General features: G+C 39.8%; 1 protein-coding gene across 2 annotated transcripts in view; it reads right to left on the bottom strand.

The window, feature by feature from the left end:
- The window catches only part of UBE3C (ubiquitin protein ligase E3C), a 129,750-nt gene that overhangs the window by 25,546 nt on the left and 79,653 nt on the right, over nt 1-24,551 (bottom strand). The window contains exons 17-20 of one of the 2 annotated variants that reach the window (XR_002095784.1): nt 18,954-19,086; nt 16,151-16,398; nt 7,747-7,968; nt 3,207-3,296 (exon numbers count right to left, since the gene is read on the bottom strand). Coding sequence is in view for 1 of the 2 variants with exons in the window: in XM_019508157.1 (XP_019363702.1) it covers nt 3,084-3,296; nt 16,151-16,398; nt 18,954-19,086 (594 nt within the window). In the remaining variant the exon portion in view is untranslated. Of the gene's footprint in view, nt 1-3,083; nt 3,297-7,746; nt 7,969-16,150; nt 16,399-18,953; nt 19,087-24,551 lie in introns of those variants that run through there. The other variant, XM_019508157.1, reaches the window with a different exon arrangement.

Here is a 24,551-nt window from a genome sequence, read left to right as displayed (position 1 = left end):
GGTCGCTTCCGACCCTTAATCTATGAATCTATGAATCTATGTTAAAAGGTCTGGAAGGCAAGACACATGAGGAGAGGTTGAAGGAAATAGGAATGTTCAGCTTGTGGAAAAGGCAATTAAGAGGGGATATGACAGACTTCACATATTAGAAAGATGAAAACGAATGACTTATCTCTCTAGTTGTAGAGAACAGAAAACAGGCTGGTGGGTTGAAGCTGCAGCAAAGTAGCATTAAATTGGATATCAGAAACAACTTCCTCACTGCTAGAACAGTGAGGCAGAGGAACAGACTATCTAGGGAAGTTGAGGAATCTCCATCACTGGAGGTGTTCAAGAAAGAGGTTGGATAGGCATCAGTCAGGGATGATCTAAGAGTAGCTATGCATAAGCTCTAGTATGGGTACTTTCTCATACTTCTGGGCTTTGCCAATCGCTACCTGGAGCCAGGAAGATTTTTTTCCCCCCCTTCCTGTTGCTACAGGTGTTGGGAAGGGGCGTCTTCCTCAGCAGCACTGTACATTGGCTGCAGCCAATACTGGGGATTGTGACTGGGCCATACTAATGCTCCTACTGGCACAAAACCCCAGAGGTCTTGCCCCTCTCCCCAGGGTCAAACCAATCATCACACTGGGGTCAGGAAGGGATTTTACCTTATAGCCAGACTGGTATGAACTGGAACAGGGGCAGTGTGTATGGGGCGCATGTGCACCCCCCGTGTGTGGCACTGCATGCCCTACAAAAAGCCTCTGTTGATATTTGGCAACGCCTGCAGGCGGTCACTGCTCACCACCCCACTGCTGACACTGCCGGTGGTGTCTACGTGCGGTCCGCGATCACTGCTGGCCGCCGGCAGCTTGTGGGTGGTTGCCACGCCACGGTCGACGTTTGCCACCCCTGCTGCCAGCAGCGTCTGCGGGAGCTCCACGCTTACTGTGGGGGGCAGGCTGCCTTCCTCTGTAGCAGGGACTGTGGCCTTTTCTTTGAATCTTTAAAGAGTATTTTAACAACTCCCGCAAGAGCAGGACACTGGCCACCATTGTCTTCCTGCTTTACCTGGGGCAGGTTACAGTGCTTTGCTTTGTGGCTCTTTGGCAGGGTTGCCTGAATAATTTTAGTAACAGATTACACAAGGACTTATCTCAGACGGTTCAGATACAAATGATCCTGCCTCAGGCAAGGGATTGAACTAGATAAACCCTACAGGTCTGTAGTTAAGACGATCTAAATATAAGATCTGCATGCAACTGAACTAAATTAGCTTGATTGGCCACTTTTCTGCTCATTCTAACCCTACAAACCCGTGTACAGTTTAGCACTTAGGTCCATTTAACCCTAGTTAGCTTGATCTAAAAGTAACGTCTGTACATGCCCTCAACCAGTCAATAGGCTGATAAAAATATAGAGCCTGGCAGGATCACTGTGATCTCTGGGCCCAGAAACTGCAGAGGAAGATGTCTTGTAGGGACACTGTCCATGTACAGTGTAGTCCCCCTTACTGGTCTGAAAATATTTCTGAGCCATTTGTGTACAACCAGGAAAAAAGTGGCAAAAATGTTTGAGACCTGGAACAAAAGAGATCAATGCAGTAAGTCTGAAAACAGAAACAGACTACTGAGGGGCAAGAAAGAAGAAAAGAGAAACAGAAAAAGAATAAAAGATGTGAAAAGGAAAGAAGAGAGGACACAATGAAGACAGTAGAAGCAAATACATACATATCTAGATTTAAAAAATGGAAGCTTGGAAGGGAAGAAGAACAATATGGTTTTATATATTTTTAATGCCAATAAAAATATGGCTGGCAATTTAGAATGAAACAACTTACAAGTGACTGAAAATATTATAAGCAAACAGCAACAAGGACACCATTTTTACTTCTCTAAACAGAAGAGGACATAACAGCATACTCCAGCAAGCAAGTTTACCTGTACTAGCATGTCTCAGGTACATTTTTTAAGGTGTTGGTAAAGCCGTTCTCTATTAAGGCCCCTGGTTCCTAGAAAATGCTGGGAGGTTTTGAGTAGCTCCCAAAATCTGTGAAAGGCAGCAATAAGGAACAGCACTTCCATAAACACCCAGAGGATAGTTATAACATATCCTCTCATCTCTAGCTGTGACATATGCACCCAAAAGATACTGAAAAATAGTACAGAGAAGCCCATAAAATATAACTTCTGTCCTGGACACTAGATTTCTACTCGACATGCTATACCCTAATAACATACTGTACTAGTGAATGTGTGCACATGTACAGTTGATATCTGCCTGACCTAGGGCAGAGAAAACCCCTGCTCTAAATTTCCAAATCTGGTAGTCTGAACTGCCCATGACTACATCCAATTTTCTAGAGGTGCCAAACACCTACCACTCCCACTGACTTCCACTAAAAGTTCAGCAACTCTGAAAAAGCAGGCCACTTATTCAGGTGCCCAAATATTTCATTTCTAACCTTATTCAGGTCAGAAAATGTTGGCCCCTAACACTGCTCAAAGAAAATGCATTTAGCTCACACTAGGGTCATGGTGTTAAAGCTAATAGGCCCAGCTTCTCTCCTTGGCTCCTGCAGAGAGGCATATTAACTATAATTGTGATACCAAGAACTACAGGTACCTTAGGATCATGTCACTTTTAAGGGCATTTTCAAATAAAAAGAACACAACTATTGTAATTCATATTTCAACCGGTCTACAGAAAGCTTTCAAAGTTTTTTTTTCAACACATAAATTATACAAATTATGTTCCAGATCATAACATTGGAAAAGAAAAGGGTTAAATAACAACACTTCAGAAGCACTTCCACTACTATAAAAATACTGTTCAATAAACAAATAAGGACATTGAGGATTGTCTGGGTACCGCAGCCATTCTTCACATAACAGTTTACTGCTAGAATTATCACACTTGTTCATTCTTGTCAGCACTGCTTTTCCGTTGATACAAAAAAGTATTATTGATAAGTTAAAAACAATAAGTTAACTTATTGTTGCCAAATACTGAAAGTTGCAAGGAGCATTAGTTACACATGCATCTTACTGCGTTTACATCCAAATTTGACTGTAGTAGGGAAATTAATAATCAACTCTTACCTGTGCCTCCCCGAGGTCATTATTCACCACAGTAAAATTTAGGCCAAGTTCTTCCACATCCCCTTCATAGCTCTTGAGGAAAAGCAAGTTTTTGTACATTTCGGGGTCTAATGAAGCTAAGTGATGAATGTCTACATCTGCACTTGTGCCCAGCAACTTTGAGAGGAAAAAACTAGCAAATGGCAGCTCCACCAGCATATTTTCATACAGAGCCTAAAATTAAAAACAATTAAAGCCATGTTAGCTTTCCTGATGTGGACTGTTCACACCTGTAGAATATGTACCATGTGTTTTTTCTATTTCTGTAATTTGCCTTTAAGTGTACCTGAATAGAAGCTCTTCATGTGATGATATTCCACATGCCCTATCAACCTAAATATTCAACTGCAACCTGAAAATTGAATAAACCTACTGAAACATCATGCTTCAAAAGTTTATCAGCAGATTTGTAAACCCCATCACATTTTCATATTCTCCCTTCAAACATATATCACAATATTAACATACTATGCCAGAGAAGTTTAAAAGATCAAACATACCACAGGCAGAATATCTTAAATATCCCCCATCATCCATTTATAAGACAAATGGGGCTTATCAAAGCCAATATATATCCTCCTCCAGAATGTGTTCAAATTAGATTAACGGTATCATTTGCTCCACACTATTAATCAAATCACCCAGGTGCCAATAAGCAAATTCCAGATTTCCAGTCTTATCATTTAATTTGTCAGTTGTTTTATGGGTATATATGTCACTTGATTCTGAAAAGTAGCTTTGTGAAAATGTACCTTATACTAAATCAAACTACAATAAGTCTCCTGTCCACATATGAAATCAATGCTGAATATTTTGGCAAACAAAGTAAGTTACTTTTTTCTCCTGGTACACAAGAAGAATCAACATAGCTAAAAAAGTGACAGAAGAGGAAGACAACTGGATTCCACTTCTATTGTGCATCAAAAGGATTTTCTAATGTCCAGTTATGGGGTCTACTAGTTACACCTATGCCTTAAAATGAAGTCACTGGTGTGGTCACAGGCATGGTATGTAGTCAGTGGCATGCCACTGACTACATACAATATTGATGCATGGAACTGCATGAGAATAAAATTTGTAGACTGTAGTTCTGCTGGAAAAATATTTTACTGTAAAATGCCTGATCTAGAACTTTTGGAAACCACATGGATCTCTACCAATCCCATTTTTAACAAGTAAGCTGTATTACCAACATTTCAAGTGTGAGGCCTGTGGCATTTTTGCACGTTCCTAAAATATATCATAAAGTTCTTCCAGTTGGTCAGAAAAAACACACCATGAGGGCTGTCCCCAATGAGAAGGGGAGAAAGAGAGAGGGGAAAGATATTTTGAAAATATATGGATGATAAGAAGGCACAGCATCCAAACTTTTTCATAAAAATCAAGAACACTGAAAGGAGTCCTGAATGTAACAGACAATTTTTCATCTGCAGTCTAGCAATCGCATCCCCCATAGTACCACACACCAAAACCCAGTAAACAGACCAGACAAAAAGCAGCATCAATGAACATATGACTGTTTGCTCTTTTTTAATGTGAGAAAGCTTGTGCAGATATGTGTTACTCAATTCCTCTATAACTTGCTGCATTATTTTAAAAAAGCAAATGTAAACAAGAAAAACAACAAAAAATATGAATCACCAAGTGAGTTCCTAAAAAAATGTTAAAGAAGAACATACATAAACTGTTTAAACTTTTGAAGGAACATTTCTATAAGGTGTAGTTTGGACCTAGCATTACAAACACAGGAATAGTGAGTTCAAAGCCAAAGGGTGCATTATATTTACAACTATATGATTTATTCAAGGTGTGGAAGTCAAACCTCTCATTTGTGTAGTTGACTTTAAAAGTAAACTAGAAGTGTAAATCATTAATTTGAAACATATAAGGTCACTGTTTGCCATTCCTGCATTAGTAACAATAAAACCATTGTAATTCTTTAAATATATCAGACCTACCTGAATGTAAAATGGAATTCCATCTATGACTCATAAAATGTAAATGCAGAAGTATATATATATATATTTTTTTTTTTTACACAAGGCAGGTTTAAACCTTCAGAGCATTTAATATACAAAGACTAATAAATGATAGCACTAAAAACTATGATTGCATCAGCTAAATGGATTATAAATTAAATTTCCATAATGTATGCAACTGAAATACAAATGTGGACATAAATCAAGGTATTTTCTAAATGCAGGTTAATTACACAAATTCAAAAACTGTCTATTTTTATGCAAAATAATCCACTTAGCATTTTTCATATTGGTCTTAATTCTTAGCTACTTGCAACACTTGCTCCTAGAAGCCTATCAATAACTCCGTGTCAAGAAAAAATAGCAATAGGTATATTGAAGAAACTTGTATGTTATTTTTCAAGTGTCTGTCTTATATGAGTGTTTATTGCTAGAAATTGTGCCAAAATGATTTGAAATAAAAAGGATTAATTATGGTAGAAGCCTTTTAATATAAGTGAGTGCAGCAGCAATGCAATTAATGCAAATTGTGACGCTATCATGAGAATAAATGTGAACAACATCACAGACCATTTCTGTTGGCTGCCAAATAACTTCAGTAATTTACTACATTAAGAATCAATAAAAAAATAATGCTTTTCAAATGCATCACTATCAATCTTTAGGTAGTTCCAAAGTGAACATTTATAACTTCATCTAAAAACTATATAAAGCATTTTGAAGCCACCTTGCTTGTACAGCTAGATACTCACTTTAATTATCACTACTTATCTTAGCCAAGCATTTCCAAATATAAAAAAAGTATTTTTGGAAATAGCTTAGGATAAACTGATGATATCATAATTAGTATGAAAGCCAAGTTGCTGTAATGAATGTTTTCCTAATTAACTTTTTTAAGAAAAGCACTAGAATGCTGATAAAAATTTGCAATTAACTACACTTTGCTCAAAAATCTCAATTACAGTATTACCTCCCCCTTGGGATGAGATCTGTTGTAACCACTTTTCTGCCTGACTACATCTCTAAGCTCCCTCTGGACATTCCCTGGGGCATACAGCCCTAATGTACATAATTGATTGCGCCCGGCAGTTAAGTGTAATCTCTCTTGCTCCTATTATGAGAGGCCCAGACTACACCCGGTGGGCCCTTATTGTTCGTGACTTTGGGAATCCATGGGAAGATGGCACTAGTAGCCTAGTATCATGTACCCTGCCTTCTGATACCAACTGGTCCTTTAACTGATTTTCTTGCATAAGCTAATTTGCATTTATCTTGTAGATGTAAAGGCTGCAACACAGTGATTACAAAAAAAAGCGGGGGGGTTGGATATGGGACACAAAGGAAGGCTGTGGAAAGAGGCCGGCTATCATGGTGACCAAACAGCCAATTAGGACTCTCTTCCTGTCTAATCCCTGTCAGGTCAGGGTGTGGCAGTCAGCAAAGTAGTTGCCTGCTGATGATTGGCCGAGGAACCCTGGCAGCCCTGCTGCTTGCTGTTGACCAGCAGGGAGCAAAAAAGGTGCCATGTTTAAAACCACAGTTTTTGCTTCCCTGACAATCAGGAGCAAGCCACAAGCAGGGCCCCTCCACCAATCAGCAACAGGGGGGTGCGGGGAATCCTGCAAGATTAAAGGAGCCGCAGCACAGCCCACATCTGCCATTAATTCAGTAGGGCCCAGGTTAGAAGATTATTTGTTTATTCTCCTTCAGTCTTTTGTAATCTAAAATCACTTTTAAAAACCCACTGAAATGATCAACTGAAACACATCTTGGGTTGGAAGGCTCATCCAAGTGCCATCCCCAAGAAGGCAGCCAATGTCTCAAAGGCAAATAAAGGAAATGAATGAGCTTGAATTTGCTCATTTCCTTTATCATTTCTTTAACCCTTTCTGGACTAGTCATTTTCAAGCAGCTACCATTAAATAATACTTAGCACTTTCAGAGGGTAATTTATCTTGGAAGCTGTAGAACCATTAACAAAAGCAAAAAACCATTAGCACTTTCTACCTTATTTATTTTTTGATAATATTTCCAAGAGCGACTTATGAACAGGATGAAATACTCTTTAATTTTCTGGCCTCATGAAAAAAATATCTAATTAAAAAATGCATTAAAATGATGCTTACCCACATTTTCTTACCAGTACTAGTACTTACTCCTTTTAAAACGATAAAAAATATTTCTCAGGGACATGCCCATAAAGTGAGCAAATAAAAGAGCCACTGCTTATAATGCAAACATGAAAAATGTAAAAACAATAGCTGTGTAATAAGCACATTATTTTGACTACTGTAAGCCAGAACTCCTAAGACTGTCTCAATAAACCCAAAGTGTGATGTTATTTCAGGACAGTCAGGCCCATTCACAACATCTTTCTCAAGGAAATACGAGTTAAATGACAACGTATTTTTTATTTAAAATAGTGTTTGAAAACATTACTTTTTGGTCCAATATTAATGGGTTAATTAATCCAAGATTTTGAGGTTCGGTGGCTTAAATCCATAATTTAGGCACCAAGTGGCTTGATTTTCTGAATGATGTAAACACTGCCTTCTACTTTGAAATTAAGTCTAATCATAACTGTCAAAACAACTCTTTGCTAACTGTTGGCAAATGCTTATTAACATCATGAAATGGCCACTCACATGGTTTGCAGCACAACTAGCATCCTAAAGCTGTTAGGAGAAGTTCATTTTTTCAGATAAATAAAGTTACTGAAAATTGGTATTATCTTTGATTTCTTGCCTGCTGGAAATCTTGAAGGTCAGCAAGTACAAGTTCATAAAAGCTCCAGCCATTTGGAGGTAACTGAGTGTTTCAGATGTGAGAAGCTTGCTTGTCAAATTTGCTGCAGTCAGTGTAAAAATCTGAAATTGATTAGAAGTTGTGATAAGCAGAGAATGGACTAGTGTCTGACTGATGAATCTAACTTTAGGAGTTAAGGGATGTGGTTCTTAACTGTACACCATAACATACACTTCTAATAAAACTATCTGAACATTTCAGCTATGACCTCGAGCCAATATCTGATTCATACATGAAGATTCATCTTGAGACAATTTTATTTAAAAAACATTTTCATCACCAAAATTTTACTTAAATATTACTAGTGGTTGCATTACCCTGGGAGTTGATAATCCTGGCACTATCATGGCGTGTTATAATGGAGAGAGGTAAATATAATTCTAACCTGCATTGTACTACTTACACTTGCAATGTTCTTTGTTTTTCTTTTTATGAATGCAATTTCTATAAATTTGGAAAAATTTCAATGAAGTCATCATTGCCAAACTCTATACTTTAGTGGTTATGCATGAAATTTCACTGTGTTCCAATGGATCTTCTTGCTTCATGTTTAAACATATTATGACAAAATATGAAAATAAAAAATTGGATTGAAACCCAAAGCAAAGTCTTACCTTTGTTATCTGAAGAATCTTTTAAAAATAATACAAAATTAACTGTCATAAATGTATTCCTAGACATACTTAGCATAATAAATCAACATTTTATAGCAGCAAACTAGACGTTTGCAAAGGAAGTTCAAATACAATAAAGAATTTCAGTAAATATTCCCTACTTAATTGACTTAAATGGACCGAGGTGTTTCCAACTGTGCAAAAAAGATCAGGATGCCATCACCACATACTTTAACTGTTTATTTATTCCCTGTCTTAGACCCTGATTTAGAGGCAATAAAATGCAATCAGTACACAAACCAGAAGCAGGAATCATCTGCTAATGGAACTTTTAATTGAGAAGTGACCAGTGACATGGAGGTAATTCTTTCCATGTAGGATTGCTTGCAAAGACCTCTACGCACTTTATCACGGTAAACAATCACTAACATATGCATTAAAGAAAATTTAAATACATTATGACCCAATAAATATCACAATCAATCAATACACTCTTTTCCCTCCTAAAGATTTAGTGTTAAAATACTACACTTTAGTAGTCTTTTGGTGCTGGACACATATTTACAGTGTTTGAACTAAGTTTAGTAATTTTTAATCAAAAGATAATTGGTAATGTTAAGTAAACCAGTACTCAGAAACTGTCAGGTTGAATAACCATGCTAGAAAGTAATTCACACCGTTCTAGATAAATAGGTGAACAACCCCTTTAAAATATCAGTTTCATTAGTAGACTTGCATATCTTATGCTTATAAATAATTATTAGAACATTCAACTTTCTACAGTAAATTGCTATTTTGGGGATTTATCAGTTTGAATATTAAAAAAAAAAAAAAAATTATAAAAAAAAAAGGTCCCTTTTTTTCTAAAAAAAAAAAAACTTAAGTTTCCTGTTTTTTTTTTTTTTTTTAATTTTAAAAATAAAAAAAAAAAAAAAAAAAAAAAATCAGGCAACTTAAGTTTTTTTTCTTATCAGAGAAAAGTGAGCCTTCTTTTTGATCAATCATTTTGATTGCTTATACATCTTTTTAAAGTCCTGAAGGCAGGTTCACATGGTTTTTGGTCAAATTTTAACAGGACCTTGATTTCAAACAACACTTGATTCCCTGAAACCACTGAAAAAGATTGAAATGAATATAAAAACTATGAAGTCCCTATGTTTTTAGTGTTATTACTCCTAGGAGCTAAGGATGTCTATGGCGCTTGCAACATCCATGAAAGTGTGAAACTCTCCTTAAGCCAAGCAAGAGTGGATCTTTACTAAGGGGGCAAAAATTACATATGTAGTACGAGAAACAAGGCAGCAAAAGACTACCAAATGTAGTAACTGATACAGCACAATGCTATACCTTTAATGATATACTACCACTCTAGTTTGTCCATAGATCTTTTCAGTACAGGAAAATATGCATAGGTACATTATTTAAAAACAATTACTTAAAGCCTTCAAGTCTGTGCATGTGTTCTGTTAATCATTTGATCCAATGCTCACTACATTTGATGAAAAGCAAAAAGCATTTTAATTCATGTCTGAAAAGCTTAAATTAAAATTACTCACCAGGAATATTTGGTTTTACAATAAGAAACTACAGCAATTTTACTTCAAATTTTGGACTGATTGTATAAACTAAACGACCTTATATTATGCATTATTCCTATATTATTTATAAATATTAAAGTTTATGCAATTGTGTATATGCTGTGAATTTGCAAATTAAAATGACAAAGCTTACCTTCCTTGTTATGGAAAGTCAATTTCATTAAAGTCATTAATTTACAGCTGTTACATAACTGTACTTATTATAATCCTAAAAAGTGATTTACCATTTGATCTGATGCCTACACTGCATCAGTAATTGTTTAATTTTATTGAAAGATTAAGCTCTGTCACTTATCTAAGAAGTGACAGTATCATTTATCTAGGCTTAACAGAACATGAGTCAGATCTGTGCAGTATAATCCACTGCCATCATATCATATCTGAAAACACTTAAGTTGTATAATCTAAACCTGTAGAAAATAAAGTTTTCTTTAACATGCATCACCATAATGCCCCTAAGAAAACACATTATCAATTATTCCAGTCCCACACAGTTGCAACTGCTATGACTGCACCATAGCACTTACAGTATTAAATGTCCGGGTTTACTAACATGGAAACAACACTAACCATCTTTTTAAATGCAGCATCTTCATCTGCATTCTGTCCCTCTCTGTCATACCCCAAAATGATAATTTGCTTTTATTTTGGTTCCCAAGCACATGTACTTTCCCAATTTAAAGCAAACAAAAAACTTTTTTCTCATTCTGTATACTGCCAAACCTGTCACCTTTCTAATAACCATAAGAAACCTGAACAAAATAAATGTAACCTGAAAAATGCACTGCATTTGAAAGCTTGTCAAAGTCTATCTCAGTTATGTAGCTTGTCCAATATAAGGCATCCATAATCATTTTCACAAATCTCCAATGTCTATCAAGGACTCTGAATTCTGCTAACCAGGAGAAGAATTGGGATAACTACATTTTAAAGCATATACACATATCAGGAAGACTGATGCAAGCCTCACTAGTTTTCACCAGTGGGATAATAATCAAAGTCAAAAAGTGGAGAAAGTAGATATGAGTACCCAAATTCCAAATTGCTAAATCGTTGTGGTTAGAAAGGCATCTACTGTCCGTAGCAGTCAAAATGTCTGTAAAAGACACTTAAAAGACTTGCACAGAATGAAGTCCCAAACTGTTGATTTGCACAGTGCTTACCCTAATATAGTTATTAAAGTTAAATGAAGACCACAATGGAAAAAGACACAAAATGGCATGAAAGAATGAGTACAGTGCTGAGGAGAAAAGAAGTCCTGACCATTCCTTATTCTGCCACTGATTTACTTTGAACTGCTTTCCTTTTCTGCCCCATTGTCTCTATTATAAACTGGGGACAATGAAAGTTACTGTATCTGTTTTATAAGGATTCTGTAAGGATTAATCAAATGTTTTAAAGACTCCACTTGCAAAAAAAAAAACAAAAAACCCCCCAAAAAAACAAACAAACAAAAAAAAACAAAACAAAAAACAAAACAAAAAAAACACCTTTTCAAATGCAGCAGAAATAAAGGTCTTGGGTTCTGGAAGTGCTTTTTCATTATTCCATGAAATTATATGTTTAGCTGAATTATAAAATAGTTCATCATCATTTTCCCTCCTTGGATAGTGTCTCTCCAGAGAAGTGTGGTAGTGCGCCAAAACACAAACTGAACATTCATGTTCTAAAGAGCAAAGACAAAGTGGCTATTGTCTGGGAAAGGGAAACTGCGTCAACCCAGGCATGTCTCCCTCTCATCTTGGTAGAGCATATGATTATATGTAGTGGCCCAACCTCATTGTTGGGGACCACACATGGGCACATGCAAATTAGGCTGGAATAAAGCTGTGCCTAAAACGCTAGGTCAGCAGATGGCACCAACAGTCCATCTGCCTTTATGGCAGGAGTGCTGAATTTATGCCCTGGGCCAGATCCAGATTGTGGGACTCTCTTGCAAGCTGGATCCAGCCCAGGGTAGTTCCAGCATGGGGCAGAAGGTGCACCTATGGTTCCAATGACATGGCCTGTGCTGGAGCTGAAGCCACCATCACCACGTCAACCACCTGGATTTAAAGCCGCATGCCCTATGCCACGGCAGTAGCTCTAGACCCAGAAAGGTGCCAGAAGTGATGTAGCCTGTGATGATAGATAAAGCACCTCTGAGAGGCCAGAGGTATATATCATTCCTTGTTTGCCTGCCCACTGCCAATGGCCACATTCACCAGGGCCCAAAGGGCCCACATGCTGCAGTATGCCACTCCCCCAGCCATGACTTTACAACTTCCATTGGCCCACTGTTAACTTGGAGGCCGTATGCTTGACATTCATACTTTACTGAATAACAACCTTCTCCTGTTAGATACTGCAGTCAGTTGTTGCTCCAGTGGTTGAAGCCTCAAAGTCCAAGTTTCAAATGCTTCTGATTATAGGAGACTGTTACGTGTATACCATGATAGTTTTTGTTTTGTTTTTACTTAAAAGAAAATTACTTATAATATAAAAACACTGTTAAAAGAATGCTAGCATTGCAAAATTGGAAGATTTTGAATCTACAGTTGCTTGAACAACCTGAATTCTGTCGCCTTCATGATCACATACAGCTCTTTCTACAGAACACCCCTGCCTCATTGAGTGTGGAGTCAATGAACAAAGAGGAGAATAAATGTTGCATGGGCAGCCATAAATCATTATGTCCTAAATTTCAAGTCCTTGACTTTGCAAACTAAGTAACTAATACATTCCATAGGTAATTACCTCAATTTAAGGAGCCTGAAAATGCATGATTTAGAAGGCAATTTCTCAAATGTATCAAGGATAAATGCCGAAGTGGTAAAAACAGCTCCTTGAGAGAAAGCAAGGAAAACTGATTCCGGCGATACATTTATTTACTACTGAAAGTAAAATGCATTTGGGTAACAGTATTGAATGGTTACCTGGATACAGAGAATTTATGTAAATGATTAAAATTTAATGTATTTGTTTTCTGATAGCACTGAAACTTTTTAAGTGAGAGTTTTTGGTAGCAGTACTCTTTGCATATTGGTTTGTACAAATAAGAAATTGCTGTGGATGCCTGACTGCTTCCTTTGCAGTTTATCTATTTTATTTGCAGAAAAGCTTTTAATAATGTACTACTGCTCTATATATTGGTGTGGAAAAGCATAAAATGGAAGTGTTTTTTAAAATGGATGAATGAACGTTCAATAATGTCTTTAACTTAAGTCACGACACTGACAGGTATTGAATAGTTGGGCCGTGCCTTATCTTTCTGCTTAATTCATCAACTCTCTAAACATGCCAGTCAAAAGGTGTCTCTGCACCTGGACGGAGCTAATTATTAAATAACACTGTCAATTCATACCTTATGCAAACATGCCGCAAATACAAAAATAATCTATGCCTTCAAGACATTAAATGATAGATTCTCTTTGATTTCAAAGGGTAAAAACAACCGAACTTGTTCAGATAGAGTTCTTTTTAAGAGAAGCATAACATTATTTCTTTTTTGTGACTTCTCAGACTATTATATGGGTATTTGCATCCAATCACCAAAGAAGTGTTGAACTTCTGAAGGAACTGCATTCATTTTGCAAACAGGCCCACAGCTCCAAACAGGCCCACAGCAATTGGACTCTTTAAAGCCAGGAAAACAATTAATTCCCAAATGTAGAGATAGATCTGCAATGCTTTCCAGAGGTCTTACATACTTGGATGTTGGGAGGGAGGGTGTTTGGACTCATTTCTACTCAAGAGTATGCTCTGTCTTTCAAAGATGCTCTTAGGTTAGTGGCTGATTTGTAACCTGCACTTAGCATTCATTTGATAAGAGAATGCACCAAACCAACAACAGAAAATGGGGATGGAAGAGCTCAAAGCAGATAATCTTGACTCCCTGTTCCTGCTCCACCACACTGAGGCAAGGTGATCTATATTTAAACCATTCCTGATAGACATTCATCTCACCTTCACTGAGGAAGACTCCACAACCTCCCTGGGCAATTCCTGACAACAGAATCTCACTGTGCTATTTTATTCTGTGGTGATACCGGTAAATTAAAATCAAACTACATGAAAAAAGAAAGAATTTTTCCTTGAATTACTGAAGACACTGTAATCTATTTATATTTTAAAAAACCCTTCAAAATTTACTTTTCACTGAATTTTTGCATTTTCCCCAACCAGATTTTAGTCCTTCTCATATTCTTATTCTTGCATCTTATTCTCGCACACTAGCACTTAAAACACTGCAGATAATTTTTTTTCCATCAAGAAAGCCTGCTTTTGCTGGAACTTCACTGAGCTTGTCTAGAGTGTCCAGGAGAGGACACAGCTGTTTACTCCACTAATCCAGGGCCATAAGCCAGACCCAGAAGCTTGCCAGCAAGGCTCCTCTGCACTCATCCACAAGCACCTACTCTCTAGGGTTATCATATTTCCTGTTTCAAAGAGGACACCTGTGGGGAGGGGGGCAGGTAATATGACTGTGGGAGGTAGACAGTGATATATCCATGCCCTGTCACTGCCCCTCCCTCTCAAGCCACAGCCACCCCAGCACTGCTGCTGCCCCTCACTCCCAACCCCACTCAACAGATCATGCTCATGTCCCTCACTCCTAACCCACAGCCCCTCCCCCATCCTGCTGATACCCCTCACTCCAGACCTGCAGCCCCCTGCCCTCCCCAGTCCTGCCAGTGCCCCTCACTCCCAACCTGCAGCCCCCTGCTCCCTCCAGCCTTGCAGCGTGTCCCTGCTGCCCCGCCCCTGCGACCACAAGGGTCCCAGTGCTGCTGACCTGGCCACGCAGCTCCCTGCTGCTCCCAAAGACTCCCTTGCTCCCTTCCCCTGCCCTGCTGCAGCCCCAGCACCGCCAGGCACCCACTCCCTCCTCACACACCCATCCCCTCCATGCACCCCGGCCCCATGTACATGCACAAACACACAGACCCCCAGACAGCCCCTAAGCCTTGGCCCTCTAACCCCTGCCTCCCACAAACTTACCTGCATGCAACTGCCAGGGCTGGTCCTACCACCAGATAATGCCCCTGACTCCAACTGCCCTCCCCTTGCTTTCCTCTCAGTCCCAAACAGCTTCTCCTAGGGCAAGCCAGGAAGTGCCAGGAAAAACATCAATACTGAGTAGAGCAAAATCCAGGACATTTTTTGATATTTTAAAAAACCACCCAGATGGAGATGGGAAGACCGAAAAAGAGGACATGTTCGGGAAAACCGAGACACATAGAAACCCTACTGCTGTCAAACCTTCAGTCTCTAACAGGCCTGAGAGTGACCACCAGGGACTAGCTTAGACCAGTCGCTGGCTTAACTTACTGGTTTGAAGCATGTCAGCGGAATAGGGAGTAGATGAGGCTCAGTTCTGTTGTTCCTAGGACCAGCCACGGCAGCAACAGACAAGTTAAATCAGACTACCTTCATGTTTAAGCACGTGCTTAAGTCTTTTGTTTAGCTGGAGGTGATGTTATATGCTTGACCTGGCAGGTTGTGCAACTGGGTTCTCAAGTATGTGCATACTCCACCCACCTACAACCACAGGGATGTTCCAGAAAAGGAGATATATAGGCGAGGCAGCTACCAGTTTGTCCATTTGCCCCCACTTGCAAATCCTTGGACCTGGGACCAGGTTCTGGAGATCCCAGACCCAGCTGACTGACAGTCTTCTGGGTTTAGATCATGTTTGTTGACCCAGATGCGGAGTGATCTCATCATCAAGTGCTGGGATTCACCTCTTCAGCAGTCCAGGTGAGCCCAAATTCTCATCTCACTTCAAGTATGCAATTCTCACTAATGCTGATGAGAACTATGGTGCATCATTAATTTATTTAGTCATAAAACCAGTGACTGAGTATGGGGAAGTAGTATTCACAGAGTCATTAAGTATTCCCATGCTCCAAGCTTACCAAAATGTTAAACATGCCAACCTACCCCCCCCAAATTCCATGTTTGTTTGGGTTTTTTTAAAGTTACCACTACCTTCCTTTTTTCTGCTCCTTTTCATTTTATGTTCTTTACAACAACTTATAAAGAAGTTTTACCTTTCCAAGCATCCTTCCTAGGAAGTAATAGTGTCTAGCATAAGAGTCTCCAACAAGCATCTGTGCAGCAGGGTTTGGGTAGAGAAGCCCTTCATTAGTGGTTTTAAAAAATCCCTGGTTAGGATTAAATCCTGATTTAAGCAGTTCATTCAGAAATTCTCTGAAAATTCCACCACCATCAATGCCAGCTTCATCCAGGCCATGTGCATTAAGCAAGTGAACACGAATTCGCTTTTTCAGGTCAGGCTCTGGGGGGGAAAAGTGACAAGGAAAGTCATATGCAAGAAGCTACACAACTATGTTTAGGAATATTTAGAGATATATGTCCACACCCATACCCACACATAAAAAACTCAAATGGTAATATTGTAGAAACAGTACTGATTTGGGGATGGACGTGTTACTCAGAATTGGAAAGTGACACATGAATTCTGAACATAGAACCCTGTCGGGTTTTTTTGGTGTTTTGGTTTTTACATATAGAAGAGCTATTTCTAGAAGTAGTTCAGAAAGGGTAATAATATTAACATAGTTTCTGGAAGTTCTTTTCCTTTAAAAGCACACTCACTACATGCCACGAGTCTAACTACAGCTACCAGAGATAATCCTTTTTTCCTTCCAAGAAAAACAAGGTCTTTCCTTCCAATGTGGAACACAAAAATAAAGCTGTCTTGAGATGCCGTATTAACATTGTTTGGTCTGGTACCAATAGCTTGCATTCACTCAGACAAACCTTTATCACAGAATCATAGCATCACAAGGTTGTAAGAGGGTTCTCTCTCAAGGGTTATCTGGTGCAGATGCACACAAATTTCTTGCCTAGTGGTTCCTGAGATACTAAGCGTTTCTGCATATGTGGACAAGCTGTTTTGAATAACATTTTTAGAGATTTTTTAAATATATAATCTCTCTCTACCTAAACCCTGCACAATTGAGAGTATAGACAGAGATAAAAATATTTCATTAAAATTTTTAACCCGGACATTTCAAAAATAGTTTTCCTAATCATATTGGTAGTCTCTACAGAATGCATCTGTTAAGTCAGGGGTTCTTAAACTGTGAGTTGCAAGCAATTTAAAAGGGGGCTGAAAACTTCCCAGGGCTTACACATGGCAGCACAGGGAAGCAGCACACGGTGGTGGCGCAGAGAGGTGGATGGCAGCAGTGGCTGCTGTATGTGAGCTCCCCATCTCCCACTGCCGCCATGCAGCTCTCCGGGTCATGGTATTATAAAGTTTGAGAACACCTGTGTTAAATGGTAAGTAATAATGACTTTACCAATGGTAATTTGGAGTTACCTGAATAACTTGTGATTTTGCTGTTTATGATTTTAAAGAAGTTCCCTTCACATGGAGAAAGGAGTTTACGTCTAAAAGCTGTCAGTTCTACTCCATTTCTGTTTTTAAATATCTAAAATAAGGTACCATTGAAGTATTAACTGAACCCATATAGACAAACTGGCTGCCTCTTCCAAATCAATGACCTTTGTTCTAGTGCAATCAATTCTAAGACCTCATCTATGAGCACTCAATCACCTAGGTCCATTTTAATCAATTTGGTCTATAATCCTGAAATTATGCTTCCAACAGCTTTCAGAAATTTCTTCTTTTCTGTACTCCCATGCTGCATTTGACCTACTAGCAATACTCTGCATAACTGTATTGTGATTCAGAATACCCATACAATTTTTTCTTTAATTGCCATATTCCTTGGTTTGGACTGAAACAGAATAGCACTCATAGTATATACATTATACACACACAGACTATGAATATACGATTCTATATTCCATATATTCTATGACAGCCATGTGGGGATTGGGAGGATTCCAATTGCAACATGATGCAAACACACATAGATCAAGAGAAAAAATATTTTTTTTAAATAAAATTAAAATAAGTTATTAAAATAAATTTGATTTTTTTTAGTACACAATTTAGTTGGGTTTTTTTTCTGGTTTCAAGATGGCAACCTCGCCCCCAACAGAGTACTTCTGGGGCAAGGAGAGGGACTTCTAGTAGCAAAGGTCAGGGGCAAGTGAAGGAACTTCCGGTCCTAAGTTGGAAACCAGGGGGCAGGGTACCTGTCAAGGGGCAGCGTTACCATTGCAGCCCTCGACAGCTCACCAAAACTCATTAAGCGGCCCTGCAGTTGAAATAATTTCCCAACCCTACTCTAGGTCAACTGAGGACTCCATCATGCCTGGCAATTCCCCAGTAGGGAGGTAGATTTCTTTTCACTACCTATCCCCAAGATATTTTTGTTATATCCAAACTCTCCATGTGTTTAATAAGGGCTCTCTACAATTTAGATCTAGCTGAGACAGAAATGTAAGTACTGATACAGCTGCACTAGAACAAACCCACTGCATGGCTGCCATTTATAACTCACTACAGTGATATATGCTAGTGTACCTAACCTAAGTCTGGCATAAGCCACATTGCATCTTTCAAATTCTGTCAATATTAAATGTTTTTTCTTCAATGCAGATGAAATTCCATGTGCAAAATGTCTAATGAGCAGTATGAGTGAAAACACAAACACAAACACATGGAGAAACTGACAACAACATAAAAAGGCATCCAATGAAGATTTAGTTTGAATTAAAGAAAGTGGTGCATCAAAAATGTTAGACTGCAATAATCAAAATGGAAAGTGAAGAATTGGGATGAGGGATGTGTGTATGGGGGTGATCTCAATTTCAAAACTAATTTAAGCATTTCAGGCAAGGCATATCTACCCTTCCAATAAGGTAAAAACAAACAAATAATTATATAGCAAGTTTTATATAATATAAGCCTACCGTTTTCAGGGGAAAGTTTGTCATAAGCATCTTCATAAATATAATTTCTTCGGATAGTAACGTTAATTCCATCCAGAAATGGACCGTCTCCTTGAACTTCCTGTTTGTCAGCATAGATCAGTCTTTGAAAAATCTGGTCAAATGAATTAAAAGAGAAATCAAGTAACCATACTTACATTAGGATTTTCAATAAGTGTTTACTTCCTAGTTACTACAGTTCTTTGAGATTTGCCTCTTCATTCATACTTAAAAGACTTGGCACCTCTAACACTGCTGTAGAACTGCCATAACTATTGAAAGGAGGTGGCGTAGAGAAGCCCCATCATTCTCAACTTGCAGAAAGACTAACCAGGTTTGCTCTGTAGGCAAAAACCTGCGAAGAATAGATATGGGGGTAGGAGAGACAGTCAGTCCTACCTGCTCTTAAGACTCAAGAGCCGAGCTGATCCTGCAGCACAGGCTCTTCAGGGGGCCATTCCAGTATCCCTTCTAAGTCAGCACTCAGGTTTGATAACCACCCCTAGTTATGCTACTGCTCTGTTCTACCAGTAAAAGGGAACACGTACTCCCCAACCATCTCCTCAGTTCTTTCTTCTTATCATGAAGAGTCCTGAATACAAGCAAGTCTGATGCAGAGGGGAAAGCAAATAAGTAGTATGAAAGCACAGTCAGCTATCAAAGAACAATAGTTACTAGTAACATTCACAATTATAGGAAACTGAAATAGCAGTGCCTCTGGAGCAAGGGCTCATAGGATGAAACTACTATCAATATCATTAAAACTAGTTTCAAATCCCAAGCTGAAGAAGGTCCTCTAGTTATACCCCAGGGAATTATGCACAGAAAAATGCAAGATTATGCACAAAACCCCCTCAAAATTATGCTAAATTACTTTTTTTCTTCCCCACCCCCTTTTTGTTTTTGTTTGTTTGTTTGTTTACAAATTAACAACAAATATAAAACTATTTTAACCTTCTTTAGAAATATATGCAGGTACTTTGTATGTATGGGGGGGTATAGGGGGGGTTGTGAAGGTGTCGGTGTGTGTGGGGTTTGTAGAGAGGAATTGTGAAGGCCTGTGTGTGGGGGCAGTTCATGGGGAGGTTGTGAAGGGGTGTGGGTATGGGAGTGTGTGGGTGGATGTACCCCCACCCCCGCCACATGTCCCACAGCCCCCACCACTGGCAGCTCAGGTGATGGGCCCTCAGGGAACTCTTGGCCACAGCAAGGAGACGCCCAGCAGCAAGTAGCTCCAGCTGCATTCTGGAGGCTGCATGGAGCCAGGCCCGCCTGCCCTGTTGGCGCACACCTTCAGACCAGACCAGGCTGGGTCCATACAAGCACATGGGCCTCATGACAATGCAGGCGGGAGCCATGCACCACTGAGCTGGGCTGGCTCCATGCCTCCATGTAGAGCTTCCAGCACTCCAGTGGGAAGCCACACATGGAGGCACAGAATTGCATCATTGGGCCAGCTGGGCTCCACGCCTCCACATACAGTTTATAGCTGGAATGCTGGAAGCCCCCCACAGAGGCATGGAGACAGCTGGGCACGCCTGATGGCACGCAGCCCACACCCCACTCAGCCCCTCCCCCCAAGCTCACCCACAAACCCCACGCTCACTCCTGCTTCTGCAGGGAGGAGCTCCCCCCCACTTACCAGCTGTCAAGTCACGCACCACCATGATTGGTGCTTCCATATGGGGCTCCCAGCTGGAGTGCCGGGAGCCCCACAGAGATGGAGGCACAGAGCTTGCCAGGGTTAAATTATGCAATTGTGTATGGTCACGCCTTTTATGTGCAAAATTGCATGGGTGCATAATTCTCTGGAGTGTATCTAGTAGAAGAGTCATTTGTCATGTCCTTAATAAGCCTAGAGATTACGTGGTCAGAGAATAAAAGACCTGTAAAAATTACAAAATAATGATAGGCAGAAATAGTTGCTACATGCACTTATAGAAAATCTACCGCTGAATCTGTCTCTGACTTTGGATACAAGATACACTAGAACATCACCACTCCTGGGTGTTAACTCTTCCCTTTACACTGAGCACACAACTGGTGTTTCTTATGGTCTGTAATAATTCAAGGTAGTTCTCTCTCATCTGTAACAGTTCAGCTTTAACCATGTCAACACAAGGGGTCTACAATAGTTAACTGCCTATCCTTCATGCGCCGAGATAAAGCATTTCTCCATCCAAGCGAAAAATCCTGACTCACTACATCTGCTCTGCTAGCAGGTGAGTGAAATGATGTACAGAACCGAACGAGTTTTCTTACTTCCTTGGACAGGGCATCAGCATATGCTTCTCTCGGTTTCTTGACGGAGAACATGGGAATGATATTGTGAGCACCTGCACTACCCAATGTTCTGTGAATGGACTGAAAGTCTACAGGACTCATTTTTCAGCTCTGAGTTGTAGGACACTGATGTGAGGTCTGAAGTCCCAATAATCATTCACAAGGCAAATGTAAGTCAAAACAGTCAGACTCAGAAGCTTCTTACAGACTGCATATTCTACTTCGGTTGAACCGTGAGAGTTATCAGGAAGCCTCATCTTTTTTAGGAGGAATAGCCCAAAGTACTGGAAGAGGTCGGCCTAATCTTGAAGTGTGGAAGATATCCTGTTGACCCAACTAAGAATTAACTAATACGGCCTTGCATCTGCAATGTACTACAGATATTTAGGGGCTTTTCTTAATAAATCTAGTGGAAAGAATGAAAGACAAGACATGGAGCTGGAAGTAATTTCTCCCCACAGAGAATCAAAACTCTTGGCATGGATCAGTTATTCCCACATGAAAGCAAACATGCTTGAGACTGAGTGACAGACAATTCTATTTCCCTGGGATAGAAAAAGAATAATGTCCTCTGGAAGGGGTGGGAAGAACCTGCAACCTGGGCATCCTTTGTATGAAGCATGCAACAAACTGGGGAGAGGACAGACAGCAGCAGGTAGGGCAAGAAGCAAAAAGCAGAACAGCAGATTGGGCAGGGAAAGGGATACTAGGGAAGGGTGTGTGGCTAATTTGTGGCACACCTGTCAAAAAGGTTGGCCTCCATTGTCACCTAGTATTAGTGTCCTGCTATGAAACTACAGCAAGGTCACTATTTCTGACGCTGTCTTATATCCAGCAATCTAACACCAAGTAACATGGAAGAGACATGGCCTGTATTACAAAAGGAGAAGAGTGTGGTTCAGTCATACGAAAACTGTTATTTAAGGGCCAGAAGCTGAGATGATGTGTGATAAAGAGCCCTGCTTCTGTCTGAGGTCCTTTGGCAAAGGCAGCCCTGGGAGTGGCAGAAGACTGGTGTCTTTCCTGGAATCATGCTCTGCAGTGTTTATACAGAGAGGGACTGTCCATGGTACAGAAGCAAAGTATTTTATCTCCTCGTTAATGAAGATCGGGAAAGCCATAAGGATCAGCTGTAACTTTTGTTTTAATTCTTTCCGAAGTCTGCTTCAATTTATAACTAAAAGACCTGGACTCTCAAAGAGAAGTTCTTTCAGTTGTGGAGACCTGAGCATCCAATCCCGAAATATTTCCACAATAGAATCTGAGGGGTCACAGGATGCTCTCTGCATGCCTAATGCCACTTCTTATTACTTATCAGTTCACCTGCAGTCAAAAATAGGGTCGACACACAGTATAATATACAGTTACCTATAGCCACAAGGGCTTAGCAATTCATTACTTGGAAACCCAAAGAAGCAGAAGAATGCCCTTCTCTTCTGACCCATACCCCACTTCTATTCAAGGGAACAGAAAGGTAACACCTGAAAATATCTTTTTTATGGAGAATTCCTAGGACGCAGATGCTAGCAGTGAATCAGTCCAGAGACACTGCAACAAAAACTAATAACCTCCTAGAGCACAGGTTACATATTAATTGTTTTGATACTTGTGGTAGGGATATAAGATTGTGTCAGATGACCTTAGCTGGGATGAGTAGTCCCATGAGAACAGGGAACGTGACTTTATCTTTTATCTTCTATTTCATAATGTAAAGAAGGGAAGAGATGCATCTCATCCTAAAACCACCATTTGAAAGGGTTATCAGAGCTTGTCTTTCCAAAAGTGCCCGAAACCATTTCTGTTCATCAGTAGAAGATGAAAAGAAGCCCCAACACAGACGAAGCCCTGATCTGGTATTCAGACCACATTGGGACATTCTTCAGTGGGAGGATGCTCCATTTATTCCCAGCTGTTACACTTAAGGCAACAGTACCAGTGACAAATGCCAATTTTATCTACACAGAATGAAAGGGATGCTCCTAAAATTCAAGTGCACAAGGTAAGGCCAGTGCCATTTACTGCTGACATAACCAGCAAAGTCTATGCTGAAACAGCACCGACAGCATTAAACACAGTAGTCACTGATTCCTGAATGTTGTAATAATTGACCAGGACCCTGCATATGATTTTTCCAGGAAGATGAAACTTTCAGTGAGTGAAATTAGTGAGGATTCCAAGAGCAAATCAGAAGTATGCAGTGCCCTTCATGCTCCTCAAACATGTTCTGGTGCTCAACCTTTTTATCCAATGGGCCACACAGGCAGTGCCCTGGTCCCTCTGTGGAAGCCTCCAATTTGATTCAGAAAGATTTGACGATTCGGCCACAGACACAGCTTTATATGTTTTTTCTACGTACCTCAAGGTACCAGGTGTGGCTCCATCTGCCCCACCATCTCCATGTTCATGAGCCACACCTGTTACCTTGAGGTATGTAGAAAAAAAACATACAAAGCTGCATCCATGGCCAAATCGCTGGTTCTCCGAATCAGAATCGAATCTTCAGTTTCAGCCAAACTGAAACAGGACAGTGATCCAAATCAGCAAATCGAATCACTGTCCCCCGAATCAAGCCAAATCCAAATCAAATACTGCCCGCTTTGCACACCCCTACTGAATAGTGCTGTGGAAACTCAAGAAACAAAGACCAACCAAAGGTTTTGATGGAGAACATCCAGTCAAAAAAGAAGAAATTGATGGAATCAGTTATGTACGGGTGAGGTATCCAAGCCACTTGGCACCCAGCCTCAAGCTGAGATCTCTCTCTCTCTCTCTCTGAATGCCACTTTTTTCCTTTCTCTTTCCTGATATAAGGGCATGAAAAAATCTGGAAGCCTCTCACACACAACATTAATTTACACCAAAATTTGGGGCATCGTGGTAGGTTTCAGTGCCAGACACATTGGACAAGTCTCTGTTGCGTAAGTCTTTGCCTTGATTCAGGGCCTGACATCAAGGTCAACACATCAGCTGAGACAACAGGACAGCTGTCAAAGCTCTTGGATTAGCTACACCAACCAGCTCCTGAAGGAACTGCTGTAGGATGATCCAATTTAAAGGTTTAAAGAAGCCAAGTGTATCTTCAGTCTAAAATGTCTGTCCTTCCCCATCTGAGTGAAGTCACAAAAAACTATACATTAAGAGATTACATTAGCCAATCCCAAGACCCCTAGGCACCAAATGTGAATCTCTCTCTCTGAAAAGATGGCTGAGCAAGATGCAAATTTTTGAATCCCTTAAGGGAACTGGTGTAACCTCTAGGATGGAATAAAACAAGCATCTCCAGATGCTCTAACTACA

Source organism: Gavialis gangeticus, unplaced genomic scaffold, assembly GCF_001723915.1.
Source record: "Gavialis gangeticus isolate Ggan-Ray unplaced genomic scaffold, GavGan_comp1, whole genome shotgun sequence".
NCBI classification, from domain to species: Eukaryota; Metazoa; Chordata; order Crocodylia; family Gavialidae; genus Gavialis; species Gavialis gangeticus.
The sequence above is the reverse complement of the archived record's forward strand: the minus strand, read 5'-3'. Positions and strand labels throughout refer to the sequence as shown.